Source organism: Tasmannia lanceolata, unplaced genomic scaffold (genome assembly GCF_043159265.1).
Source record: "Tasmannia lanceolata isolate RefF3 unplaced genomic scaffold, GAP_Taslan_0.1 ptg000023l, whole genome shotgun sequence".
NCBI classification, from domain to species: domain Eukaryota; kingdom Viridiplantae; phylum Streptophyta; class Magnoliopsida; order Canellales; family Winteraceae; genus Tasmannia; species Tasmannia lanceolata.
In genome coordinates this window covers 15,964,351-15,978,154 of record NW_027518700.1, presented here as the reverse complement: position 1 = coordinate 15,978,154, position 13,804 = coordinate 15,964,351, and the positions used below count along the sequence as shown (strand labels likewise).

At 42.0% G+C, this 13,804-nt stretch overlaps 1 protein-coding gene across 1 annotated transcript; it reads right to left on the bottom strand.

Annotated features, from left to right (window-relative positions):
• Positions 1-8,712: 8,712 nt before the first annotated feature.
• LOC143855868 (uncharacterized) lies at positions 8,713-12,495 on the bottom strand. Its single transcript, XM_077365921.1, has 5 exons — positions 11,740-12,495; positions 11,191-11,580; positions 10,895-11,085; positions 9,318-10,303; positions 8,713-9,140 (listed from the first exon to the last, which is right to left on the bottom strand). Exons 1-5 carry the CDS (start codon positions 12,493-12,495, stop codon positions 8,713-8,715), a joined length of 2,751 nt encoding a protein of 916 aa, XP_077222036.1.
• Between the last annotated feature and the right edge of the window lie 1,309 nt (positions 12,496-13,804).

Here is a 13,804-nt window from a genome sequence, read left to right as displayed (position 1 = left end):
GCAACTCCCTTTTTATTATTTTAGTATTTCTTAATGAGAAAATGGGGCTGGATTTAATTCATTTCTCGTTCTCCGTTAATGCATGGGATGCTGACGGAATTGCACAAGTAATCCTCGCTTCGTCTCCACACTTATCTCTATCTACATCAAATAAAGGGGATAGTGCTAGCGTTTTCAGATAGACCCTACCATTATCACGTATAAACGTTGTTTCCCTTATGTAAAATGGTGTAGCCGGAAGCGCGAAGAATGAGTTGAGGTTGATTAATATCAACACCGATCAACCTTTGAATCCACGAAGGGTTGTTCGATGAATCCACAAAGAACGAGTAAAATACCATTTTCTCTAACCAAGAAAGAAGAAGATTCTTTATTTCATAAACAAAATATAATAATTCCTTGTGATTCACGAAATTGATTTTATATGAGAGAACTCCTACATTTAGGGAAAAAGAAACTAGCTAAAGAAAAGATAACATGCCTTGTTCGGCCAAAACAAGCAAATAGTAAGAAGATAAAACAAAAAAGTAACCCAACTAACAAGAAGGAAATAAAGTAAATAAAGAAACCCTATGTATAGTAAAATTCTAACTTGGTAATGTCACCATAGCACCTCCAACTTCAAAGACTTTCGTACGCCGACGCTTGGTCTTTTCAGCATTGTACTTAGCATGAGCTTTAAGCACCTTCTTTTGCTTCCTTTTGGCCCCTTTACGTATCTGATTCTTCTTGAATTTGGCAAGTGACTCCTTTACCATTAAACATGATAGCCCCTCCACTTGAGAAGCTTTGGGGTCCTTCTCATCCGTCAAAGGCTGAAGTGCATAACTCTTGTTGTCATGGCGAACAACGAAGACATTATCTCTTCCCTTATGAATTGATTCCCTGTCAAATTGCCAAGGCCTCCCAACAAAAGATGTATCCATATTGATAACATCACAAAGAACTTCATCTTTAAATGCACCAATTTAAAAAGGAATACGACAACATTCGGTTACCTTTTTTCTTTATCCTTTGAAATCCAACCGTGCTTGTAGGGAGTATGGTGCTTCTCTGTCTTTAACTTGAGCTTCTTTACCATATCCATTGACACGTAATTCTCCATGCTACCTCCATCAATGATGATGTTTCAAACCCTTTCTTTGACCATACACTTGCATATGAAGAGGTTGTTGCGCTGCGTAAACTCCTCTACTTTTGTTTTGCACATAACACGATGTATTACCAAGGACCGCCCAGGAGCACAAGTAGTAGGAATAGGATCTTCTGTATCTTATTCCTCTTCATGCACTTCTTCAATTTCTTCATGTTTGTCACCAATAACTAGATTCGTAGTATGCCGACCATGTTTGAGACACCCGTTGGATTTGTGACCCAATTGGTTGCACTTGTAGCATATGATCCACTGCTCGAACTGTGACTCATACGGATCTCGTCGTGCAACTTGGTTCGTTGCCGAAGTAGATGGAATATCTCCACGTCATCTTCCTCGCATCGGGAATGCTTGGGTAGACTTGTTTATCCCAACAGGAAGATCCAAAAATGCTTTCTCTTTCGCCGTAGAAATCGTCGCTTGTGGTGTCTTTACCACGACTTCACTCTCATAAAAATCCAGGGACGAACGGTTGAGCATGGTCTCAACTTGTTCTGCCATCTTTATCGCCTTAAACAACGTCCAAATCGGGTAAAGAGCGATTTGATCATAGATTAACTGAAGAAGACCGCCTTTGTAGCGTGCCACTTGTTGTGCCTCAGTCTCTGAAATATCGTTTCTGGACAATAGCCATATAATCTCGAACAGATCTACTACCTTGGCGACAATTTTGGTACTGAAGAAAAGAGAGTGATTGAAAGAAGAAACTCATCTCTGTTGATTCTCTCCTTTATCTGGAATTCAATTCAAAAGAAGAGGAAAGAGAGCGATTAATTTAAGAAACACGTCTTTGATTACTGGAATTCGGTTCAAATAAAGAGAACTATTTGAAGAAGAAACCCATCATCTCTGTTGATCATCTCCTCCATCTGTTGAATTCTGCTTAGGTTCATCCAATCTCCAAAGCAATTGTTACTAAAAGAGAGAAGGATGGGAAAGAGGAAGATAGAAATGAAGAAGATTGAAAACAAGAATGCGAGGCAAGTGTGTTTCTCAAAGAGGCGCAAAGGCCTCTTCAAGAAAGCTCACGACCTTTGCATCCTCTGCGACTCTCATATCACCATTATAACCTTCTCCCCTCGTGGTAACTCCTCTGTCTTTGCCCACCCCTCCATTGATGCTGTCCTCAATTGCTACCTTGGCAATGGCGGCCCCACTCCTTCATACACCCTTGCCGAATTTCCCATACTCTCCAATCAGGTCTCTCAACTCGAACACCAGTTAGAGAAAGAGCTAAAGAAAAGCAAGATGGGAGGGAATGATGAGAGTGGTGGTGGTTGGGAGTAAGGAAGCAGGATTCTTCCCTGGGAGCCTTCGATTCCCGTTTCGATTCCCGCTTTCGATTCCCGCTCTGGCAACCTGGGGACTACTGGTGGGATAGAATCAATATGGAGGAATTGGGAGAACTACTCATTGATGATCACAAAGCATTGATAAGGAAGATGGAGCAAGTTAGGGAGAATATGCTAAGACGCAAAGATGGGCTTGCTTCAGCACATGCCGATGTTGAGGATCCTCTACGAGTTGCCACATGTGCTGAGGAAGGATCGATCGTGCCAGTTTCGGTGCCTTCAGAGGAGGACGATATTTTTAGTCAGCTCGATTCAATTGATTTCCCATATTTTTTGGGTGAATTCTGAGTATTTTTTTCCGTTTTCACATTCTCCTTCTGATAATTGCTTGTTGGGGATATGGAGTTCTGAGTTTTTTTTCCCAATCTTCACATTCTGTTTCTTTTTATACAGTTCAAGCCCTTTTATGGGTTTTACCTTTTGCATTCAATTTTCAGTTTATCCAGCTGTTATTATCATTTTTGTCAACATTGCTTGTACAGAAACTCAATAAATATATTTCCCACATTTTTTGGGTGAATTCTGATTATTTTTTGGCTTTCCACATTCTGTTTTGGATAATTGCTTTTTAGGGATGAATATGGAGATCTAAATTTCTTTTCCCAATCTTCACCTTATATTTCATTTAGACACAGTTCAAGTCCTTTAATGGGTTTTAACTTTTCCATTCAACTTACAGTTTCTCCAAGTGTAATTCTCAATTTTGTTAACATGGTTTGTACAGAAATGAAAGTAAAATATTTCTCATTATTACAGGATAATCTTATACTTGAAAATAACCTTTCATTGATCAGTTTTAAACATCATTTATTACATGTTAGTTTAACAAAGGAAAACAGAGTTCAGAATTTATGAACTTGGTGCAATTTTTCTTTAAGTTGGGTTAACAAGTAAGCCCAATTTATTCATTTTCATTTATTGAATTGGTGTAATCCATGATTCAGTTCTGGTTTTATATGATGTATAAATGTGTTTCTATCAAGGGTTTCAACATGGCTATTGATTAACTTTATGATTCAATGTATTTTCAGGAATCCAAATAAATCGATGTGCTTTAGTTTTTGTCTTTGACCAGGATTCGTTTGCGCACAATTTTTTAGATCCCCACCTATAAAGATAGCAAATTAGTCCCATTGTATGCAGTTGAATGAATGAATTATTTATATTTGAAGTTTAGTGTTGAAATAGTAAAGCTATAGATTATTTGAAATACTATTAATGAATGAGGCTATTTGAAATAACCAACTTCCAGAGCATTTCTAACAAAGTTTTTTATTTACATAACTCTTCCTTGCAAGGTTATTGAAATCCGTGGTTATTCTTCTTCAGTCATCCCATTTTTGTTTGACAGTAAAGTGGATAAATGGATAAAGCCAATTATTGTTGTGTGAGGGACCCTCGAATACAACTTCAGCAATTCATTGAAAGATTAAGTATCCCAAGTGCAGAGCAATACAATCCACATAATGAACTAGATTGTAAAAGGCCCATGTAGAACACATTGGTAAGTCTGGGTCAGTAGAGAAACAACGGAACAGTCCCAGAGGGTCCTAATTCAGCTAAACAAAAAAACTTCGATATTTTGAATTCATGCTCTCCATAAGGTCTATTTTGGATTGATTTTTCTATTATATTACGTGTCTGAGACTCTCGGGCATGGAAAGTTTCCATATTTGCAATGGCATGAAGCCACATTATCTATCTTCTAAGGCCCTGTTCATTTTAGATTATGGCAACTGATTGTGAGTCCAAAACCAATTGTTTTAATTTTGAGTCCAATTATTGGTTTTGACTCACAATCCGTTTCCATAGTCTAAAATGAACAGGTCATAAGAGAGAGAGGCTCTCCTAAACTGGTTTGTGCTTCATGGAGGTGGTGTGAACTTTGCAACCCTTTTTAAACTCTAATTGTATGGGTGCAAATTTTTCATTCATCAAGATACACATTCTCAGTAAAAATGAGGCAGAAGAAGTCTTTCTAGTCTAAGAAGGGGCAGTCCCTCGCTTGCGGGTCCGGGCTTTTCAGTTAACATGCCGTAAATCACCTTTTCTGTATCCCTAAGTTATTCGCTTATTGCACTTGTCTACTTTCTACCTTTGCCTGTTTCCCTCTCTTTGAAGGTGTAGATCTGTCATATTAGTGTTACTTATGCCTGTTAACAAGCTAATACTTACTCGGCTTCGGAGCTCGATGACAAGAGTGCTTAAGGTCTGGTTAGTTGACTTACTCGGCGGATTCCCCTTCCTCGGCCTTGGTCTTAGGCTCGCTTATCTTATCTACGTTAGGATTCGAGCTATCGATTTTAAGATTTCAACCAGAATTGGAAATAGCAGCAAAGTTCCCTGCTTCCAGATCAGAGCGGTACATTTGATTGATTAGCCCTCCCTTGGCTCCTCTCTCTAAAGAGGCCACCTTCTGTTTCCAAATACACGATTTTCAGCAATGGAAAGAAACTATTTTGCTTTTTTTTCCGATATCAAATCATCACGATATGAAGCTGTGGTTGCACGCCTTCTCTTCACACCTCTGCCTTCATTTCTGCCTCTTATGTTGTTAGGTAGGGGTGGTCACTCCCTCATTGAACTGCTTAGGCCCTGTTTGTTTTGGATTTTGAGAACCGATTGTGAGTCTAAAACTGATTATTTAACTCAAAATTAGATGTAAGTTGTCACGTTGAATGTCAGAACAGAAAATGGTTACTTCGTCACATCTATAGATGCTTACTCAATGTTTGAGTCCATGTTTTTTCCCTATAAAGTCAATCAAAACTCCTTTGAATCTATCTAGTTATGACCGTGTCAACCGAGTACTCGGTCGCATCAATTGGATACTTAATCTCACAGAACCAAGTTGACAAGGATTTGCTTTGATGGTATTTTCGCTAGCATTTACATTTTGGAACACTGGTTTTGTAAGTAGAAAAAATTTAAAATAAAATATGATTTAAAAATTTGGAGATTTTGAGTGCATGTCCCAGCCTTCATATGATTGGTATTATGTTTCGTATGATTGACAACATGACGAGACTAAGATTATGATGATGTATATGTCCGTAAGCGATATGCTAACTTGCAGGGGAAACTCTTATTAATTGTCATATGCAGGTGAAGGGCTCAATCCATAGGTACAAAAGTTTTAAATTGGATGATAATGTTGGGGTCAAGGTTTTAAATCTCGGTTTCGGTATGAAATTTCGGACGAAATCTTGTAAAAATTTCCGAAACGTTTCACCGAAATTTCTGAAATTTAGGGTGAAATTTTGTACTTCACCGAAATGTTACACCGAAATTTCCGAAATTTCATCGAAATGAAACGTTTCGGCCGAAATTTCCGAAATGTTTCGGCCAAGTTTGGTACTTTTCTGAAACAATGTGTATTTCGTTTCGTTTTCTACCGAAACGAAACGTTTCGGCCAAAATTTAAAAGCATGGTTGGGGTTCCATGCAAAAGCAAACAGTCCCACATCTGATAAGTGAAATGGATGGGGATGAGTTATAAGGGAATGTGCACCCTCCCTCTAATGGGTAGCTTTCAGGGGTGAGTTCAACCCGGTTAAATTTCCTACAAATGGTATCAGAGCTCAGGGCGTGGTAACCCCGGTTTGCCTCTGAGGGCGGGAATGTCCCTCGGGGAAGATCTCGGAAACCCTGGTGTAGTTATCACGGTTCCCACGTTGCCGCCGCATGGAGGGGCGAGATGGTCCACGTTGCTTCCGTGTGGAAGGGGAGATTGTTGGGGTTCCACGCAAAAGCAAATAGTCCCACATCGGATAAGCAAAATGGATGGGGATGGGTTATAAGGGAATGGGCACCCTCCCTCTAATGGCTAGCTTTTAGGGGTGAGTTCTACCAGGTTAAATTCCCTACAGATAACATGACTGTCAGTAGTTGAAAATGCAGCACCAAGTTTTGTGCTCGGGAGATTTAACTATTGGTAAAGGATATCCTTTCCAAAGGTTGAAGTTTAAATTTCTTGTGGTTGTACCCCTGCACTTAGAAGTCAATCCCCTTCAGAGAGAACACAAAGGGCATGTAATTATAAGCTCACATTGATGAGCAGCTGGTAATATAATTTGGACATAATAGTGGGACATAGGCAAAGCAACAACCATACTCAACATTTATTGATCCACAATTCTTACATTCTCGGCTAATTAGAGTTCTGTTAATTAAGCATTCAAGTGAGATCTATTCCACTCAAGGTTACAGAGTCTTTGTCCATTGAGGAGAATATCAAACAACATTGACAAGTGTCACTTTTGCTTTGACACTCAAAGCAAGTGACAATCAAAATCATGCAGGAAAGCTTATTTATGCTTGTTTAGGACTTGTCATACGGCCTTTTTTTAAAGCACACATCATGAAATCAATAGGGAAGAATGTTAAAGATCATCTAGCAAACATGGTGATGTTAAGCTCACTTGCTGGCCTTACTGACATGCCTCATTTAAATGTTCTTTTCCTAGTTTGAGGATCATCACTTCAGTAAAAAATTGCTAGGAAATGAAGCTCATATATAGGAGTAACAAATAGATAAGCAGATTTGGGCGATAGACAGAAACGTGCAGATCTTGAATCCACTTGATTCATTCCTGCTTATGAAACCGAGGGCAATGAAGTGTGCACAATTTCATCTACTACCTTCACTTTTGTCCACTACCAAAAGATTTAATGTGAGGCTGGTCAGAAACTCAACTGAATCTTGGAAATATTGACAACCAGTTCTTGAATGGACAGATCTTTGAACTATATTTTGATATACACTATTGCCAGCAAAGGCTTAAGAATGTGTTTTTTCTAGCCTTCAAATTCCACACAAATTTCGATATACACTATTGTTAGCTTCTTCTTTGATGAAATTTCTTATAGTTCTTGGGGTGGAGACACCAAGAATCAGATCTGATTGAAATCCTTGCAAATCAAGGAATTGATGAAGATGAAGAAAAGCTTCATCCAGCTTGGAAATCGTCCCTTAAGGTCGACCAAAATCCTCTTTTGCAAAGAAAACCCTCTTTTCCTAAAAAGCCCAATCAGGCTGAGCTCCTTCAAATTTCTCTTTCAAGAATCAAGTCCAAGTAAAAAAGAGAGGGGAAATGGCTATGTATAGCCAATTACAGTGACAAATGACCTCACTACCTCTAATATCTGATAGTGACTAAAAACCCAATAATAGATGGTAAAAATAACCAAATTAATCGACTTAAATAAAAAAGGCATAAAAGGACATGATAATTGGCGAAAATGGCTATCCTGCCCTATTAATACAAGTGACCAAATGACAAAAAAAAAAAAAAAAACCCTACACTAGTGGAGCAATGTCGGACTCCTATGGGATAAGGGATGCTCCTACATCACAAACTATCCAAATAATTTGATATGTACATCTCTTATTTTACAGTTCTCTCATTGATTGTTATTGTTGAGAGGAGAAGAGATTAGAGAGAAAATGAAGAAGTGAAGTCCACTCCCCCTTACTTGGTATATATATATATATATATATATATATATATATATATATATATATATATATATATATATAAAGAGAACATACATATGGCTACTATGCCTTTAAGGGTACATAATACACCTTTTAACACTCCCTCTCAAGCTGGAATGTATATATATTGTACATTCCAAGCTTGTTACATATGTCACTCAATTTTGTATAGTTTAAGGGCTTTGTGAACACATCTGCTAACTGATCAGCAAATCTCGTGAAAGAAACATGAATTTTGCCTCTTTGTATCCTCTGGCGAATGAAGTGGCAGTCAACCTCTATATGCTTGGTTCTCTCATGAAAGACTGGATTGGTAGCTATATGAATAGCAGTTTTATTGTCACAGTAAAGCTGAGTTGGAGCAGATGGAGAGAAACCAATCTCAGAAAGGAGAGAACGTAACCAAATAAGTTCCCCACTGGTATGAGACATAGCACGATACTCTGATTCGGCACTCGACTTGGAGACTAAGTCCTGCTTCTTTCTTTTCCACGACACTAAATTGCCGCCAACAAAGGTGCAATATCCAGTGGTGGATCTCCTATCTGCTGGGGATCTTGCCCAGTCTGCATCACAGAAGCCTTCTACCCTGGTGTAACCATTCTTCTTGAATAGGAGGCCTTTCCTTGGCGCTTCTTTCAAGTAGCGAAGAATCTGAATCACTGCTGCCTAGTGAGAAGTACGGGGTGAGCTCACCCCGTACTTCTGAATCACTGCTGAATCACTGTGCCAACAGCAAATGATATATCTGGACGAGTGACTGTAAAATATATGAGCTTACCCACCAGCCATCTGTATCTGCCAGGGTCATCTAATAAATCTCCTTCTTCTGGAAGAAGTTTCCCATTTGGATCCATGGGAGCAGATGCAGGTTTCACCCCAAGGTGACCTGTCTCCTTAAGAAGATCCAGAACATATTTCCTCTGTGAGAGGGAGAGACCTCTAGTAGAATGTGCAACCTCAATGCCAAGAAAGTATCTGAGGCGACCCAAATCTTTGGTTGAAAACTCTTTTTGCAAGAAGATTTTCAGCCTGTGTATCCCCTCTGAATCACTTCCTGTAATGATGACGTCATCGACATATACTATCAATAGAACACAACCAGCAGTGGAATGAGAACTGAAGACGGAGTGATCAACTGCACATTGCTTCATGCCATATCGCATGATAGCATCACTGAATCGTCCAAACCAAGCTCTAGGGGATTGCTTGAGGCCTTATATAGACCTCCGTAACCGACATACTGAGGAGGACATCTCCCCCTGAGCAACATATCCAGGAGGTTGCTCCATATACACCTCCTCAGTAAGCTCACCATGTAAAAAGGTGTTCTTGACATCTAACTGATGTAGAGGCCAGTCATGTGTAACCGCAAGAGATAGAAGCACTCGAACAGACGGAATCTTGGCGACCGGCGAGAAGGTCTCTAAATAATCAACACCAAATGTCTGAGTATATCCTTTGGCTACCAACTGCGCCTTAAGGCGCTCAATAGTACCGTCAGGTAAGTGTTTGACAGCGTAAACCCAGCGGCAACCAACCGGTCGAGCCCTAGGAGGAAGATGAACTAACTCCCATGTCTGATTGGCCTGTAGGGCCTCCATCTCAAGATCCATGGCCGCACGCCATCCCGGATGATCAAGAGCTGCTGGTAAAGACTGTGGCAAAGAAACAGAGGACAAAGAGAAAACAAAACTCTGAAAAATAGGAGTGAGAGAATCATATGAAACAACAGAGGAAATGGGGTGAGCAGTATTGTGAGAGTGAGTACGAGAAGCAATAGGAGAATCGGAAGTGGAATCTGAAATAGATACTTGAGATGTGGAGGCTGGGAGCTCCGGCTGCAAGGGCGATGGCGCGGGCGGAGGAGGATGAGCTGTAGATTGCGGCCGACGAGGATGAGCTGTAGATCGCGACCGACAAGGATATGTCTGCATAGGAGCGGGAGGAGGAGCCTCAGTAGCCTCAGGAGCCTGTAGTGAAGAGGAGGGATCACATACAGGAGTTGTTTCAGGAACCAATACATGAGGGGAGAGTAGAGGAGTCGGAAGAGCTGGGAGGGGAAGAGAAAGGGCCGAGTCAGGAACTATGGAAGGAGTCTCATGAGAAGATACAAAGTAGGACTCAGACTCGAATAATGTGACATCGGCAGACACAAAGGACCGACGCAGGCAAGGACTGTAACAGTGATAACCTTTCTGGGTACGGGAGTACCCAAGAAAGATGCACCGCTCAGCCCGAGGGTCCAGCTTATCAAAGCCAAGACCAAGGTGGTGAACAAAACACACACACCCAAAGACCCTAGGGTGATAGGAAAGGAATCATGACCAGGGTATAACACAGCAAAGGGGGAAGAGCCACCAAGAACCGAGGATGGAAGTCGGTTGGCAAGGTGGCATGCAGTAAGAACGGCATCACCCTAATAGCTCTTGGGAACTCGCATCTGAATAAGAAGAGAGCGAGCCCCATCGAGTAAAGATCACATCTTCCTTTGAGCCACACCATTCTGCTGAGAGGTGTGAGCATAGGAAGACTGGTGGATAATACCCCGACTAGAAAGAAAATCTTAGAACCCATGGGTAGTGGAGAAATATTCTCTAGCATTATCTGTGCGCAAGCATTTGAGGGTACAATCAAACTGATTTGTAACCTCAGAATGAAAAGTACGAAAAGCAGAGAAAACCTCAGAACTATCGTGAAGCAAATACAGCCAAGTCATGTGAGAATAGTCATCAATGAAAACAACAAAATATCTATATTCAAAAATAGAAGGAGTTCTCATGGGACCCCATACATCAGAGTGCACTAAAACAAAAGGGTGCGAGGCCCGACTAACAAACCTAGAGGAAAAAAAACACACGGTGGTGTTTTCCAAGTTCACAGGCCTCGCACTGAAAAGATTGAATAGGAACAGAAACTATAGAGGTCCGCCGTAAGCGCTCAATGCATGGATGACCAAGGCGGCAGTGCCACTGGTAAGCGTCAACAGAGCTGTGTAAAATGGTACGGGTGGGAACACAATCCAAACGATACAACCTATCTACCTCACGTCCTCTACCAATCGTCCTCCCAGTCGCAAGATCCTGAAATAAGCAGTAAGATGGATAAAATGAGACATAGCAGTTAAGAGATTTAGTGAGCTGACTGACTGAAAGTAAGTTAAAGGGAGACTGGGGAACACAAAGTACAGAGGAGAGGGTAAGACCAGGATAGGGAGAGGTACTTCTAATACCAGAAATGGGAGTAGTGCCGCCATCAGCGAGGGTCATAGACTGAGATGAAAGAGGGCTAAAGGAACTGAGTGATGATGAAGTACCTGTCACATGGTTCGAGGCTCCCGAATCGATGATCCAGGAGCTCGAGCTATTGAGAAGAGAGGCAGAAGTGCTACCTGGCTGTGCAAAGCCAGCACTGGGAGAACGGGTGGCCAAGCGAAGGCGCTGAAGCTCATCATAGTCGGCCTGAGTGAAGGATGGTACGCCCGGGCTGGAGCCGGAGGAAGACGCTCGAGGGTTAGAGTCGTCTAGAGTAGAAAGATACGCTGCTCGGCCAGCATGAGATGGCTGCTGGGGGCGGCGCTAAGGGTGTAGCACATAACAGGTCGCATCACGGTGGCCCTCGCGTCGGCAATGTGTACAATATGGACGAGGGTGGCTACTATACCCCCTGCCACTAGAGAAATCCGAACCCGTGGTACGTCCGCCACGGCTAGAGTCACGGCCACGGCCGCTGCCAACCATCCCACCACCATGGGCATAAGTTGTTGTAGCAGGACCATCAAAAGAAACAAGAGTAAGAGAGGTGCCACCTAGGCACTGCTGAGCCCGCTGGTAGACCTCCTCGAGGGAAGGCATAGTGCCAGAGCCATAAAGCTGCTGGCGAAAAGACATAAACTCAGGGCCCAAGGTCTCGAGAAACTGGACTACTCGGAGCTGATCCCGCTGTCGAGCGGCGACGGCCAAGTCAGTCGTCAAAGGCATGTAGACGTCGAGCTGCTGACAGTGAGAGACGAACTGGCTGTAGTATGTAGAAAGAGGGGTGTCATCACGCCGAAGATGCATCCACTCAGAATAGGTGGCACAAATGCGGGAGAGGTTACCCACGCCGGAAAACATAATCGCCGTATGATCCCAAATCCGCTTTGCAGTCGGAAGCTGCATCATAGTCCCGGAAATCTGTGGGATCATACTCTGCCAGAGTAAACTATAGATATGAGCATCATCCGTTTCCCATTGCTCATAGGTGGGATCCGAAGCCGCGGGAGGGTCACGGCGTATGGTGTAGACCTTGCGTTTGGCAATAAGATACACTTCCACGGCCACTTTCCAATGCATGTAATTGGAACTATCAAGCTTGACCGTGGTCATGGGGAGGAAGGTATCACCCGATGAAGAGGAAAGAGGGATAGAAGAAGAAGAGGCCGTGTGTGTGAAAGGGACACCCGTCGAAAGGGGTTGTCCGAGAGAGGGATTGTCTACAGTAGGAGGATTCATAGAAGGAACGAAGGCGAAATAGACAACACACGACGGCAACGTAAGGGAGAAGAGAAATGAGAAGGCCTCTAGGGCATAAAGAGACCACTATGTCTGGTGAGAGAATGTGGCGCGACTCCGATGAATGAGAGGAGAAAAAGAAGACATAAGAGGGCCTCTACGGCATAAATGGAGAAGATGAAAGGTCGGAGTCGCGAGCGAAGAAGAAAAGAGGGGTGGAGGAAATTTAGACCATAGAGAGAAAGAGGGTTAGAACTTAGGGTGTGAGGGTTAGGGATTTAAGGTTTTATGAGGGATAGGAAATGGGATTAGTAGGGAAAATTTAGGGTTTTGATGAGGGAAAGGAAGGGGAAGGTGAAAATGGGAAGAAAGAGAAAGAGATTGGGGTGGAAGAGAGAGATGGCGAGGGAGGAGGAGGAGCAGGGGCGGGAAAAAGAGGGTTGGGGTGACTGGGAAGGGTGGGCGAGAGAGGGGCTGGGGCGAGAGAGGTGGTGAGGCGAGGGTGGAGAGTCATGGTGGAGGGAGTGAGGAGAGAAGAAGGAGAAGAAGGAGAAGGGGAGCTTCTCCAATGGTCCCTAGGGCACAAAAACCCCTAGGGCTCTGATACCATGTTGAGAGGAGAAGAGATTAGAGAGAAAAGGAAGAAGTGAAGTCCACTCTCCCTTACTTGGTATATATATATAAAGAGAACATACATATGACTACTATGCCCTTAAGGGTACATAATACACCTTTTAACAGTTATGATTCCCAAGAAGTTGTCTACCAATCAGAGAATTTTAATCTAAAAGGTGCTCTGGATATCAGCTCCTAAGCAGGATTTGTATGTAATTAAGGTCTTATGAAGAGGTGACGAATATCCATCTGTTGAGAAGTCTTTGGTTCAGTTTGCATGTGAGAATTAACTGGATTTTGGGCACAGTTTGTAGGTAATTGGTTTTTAAAAAGCCTTTTCCTTAGAAATCCTTTCCTTATTGCGCTTTACACACACTTTTTAGATGCAGTTGAAGCTATTTACACTCATAAATGCAGGTAAGTTCACTTCCAAACAGATCCTAAATTAAGTTCCAAAATGTATGAAAAAAAAAGTATGAAGAGAAGAGGAACTCAAAATTAAGTTTTTGGTAGGGCACTGAATTATGAAAACCACGACCCTGGTGGACATTAAATGGGGACCCCGCAAGCCCACATTATAATTGTAGGGGTATTTAGGAATATGCAAGAGATAAAAGATGAAACATAACTATCAGAATATTAGAGTGTTCCAAAGTTTGATTTGGTTGATAAATTGATTGATAATTGCACATGG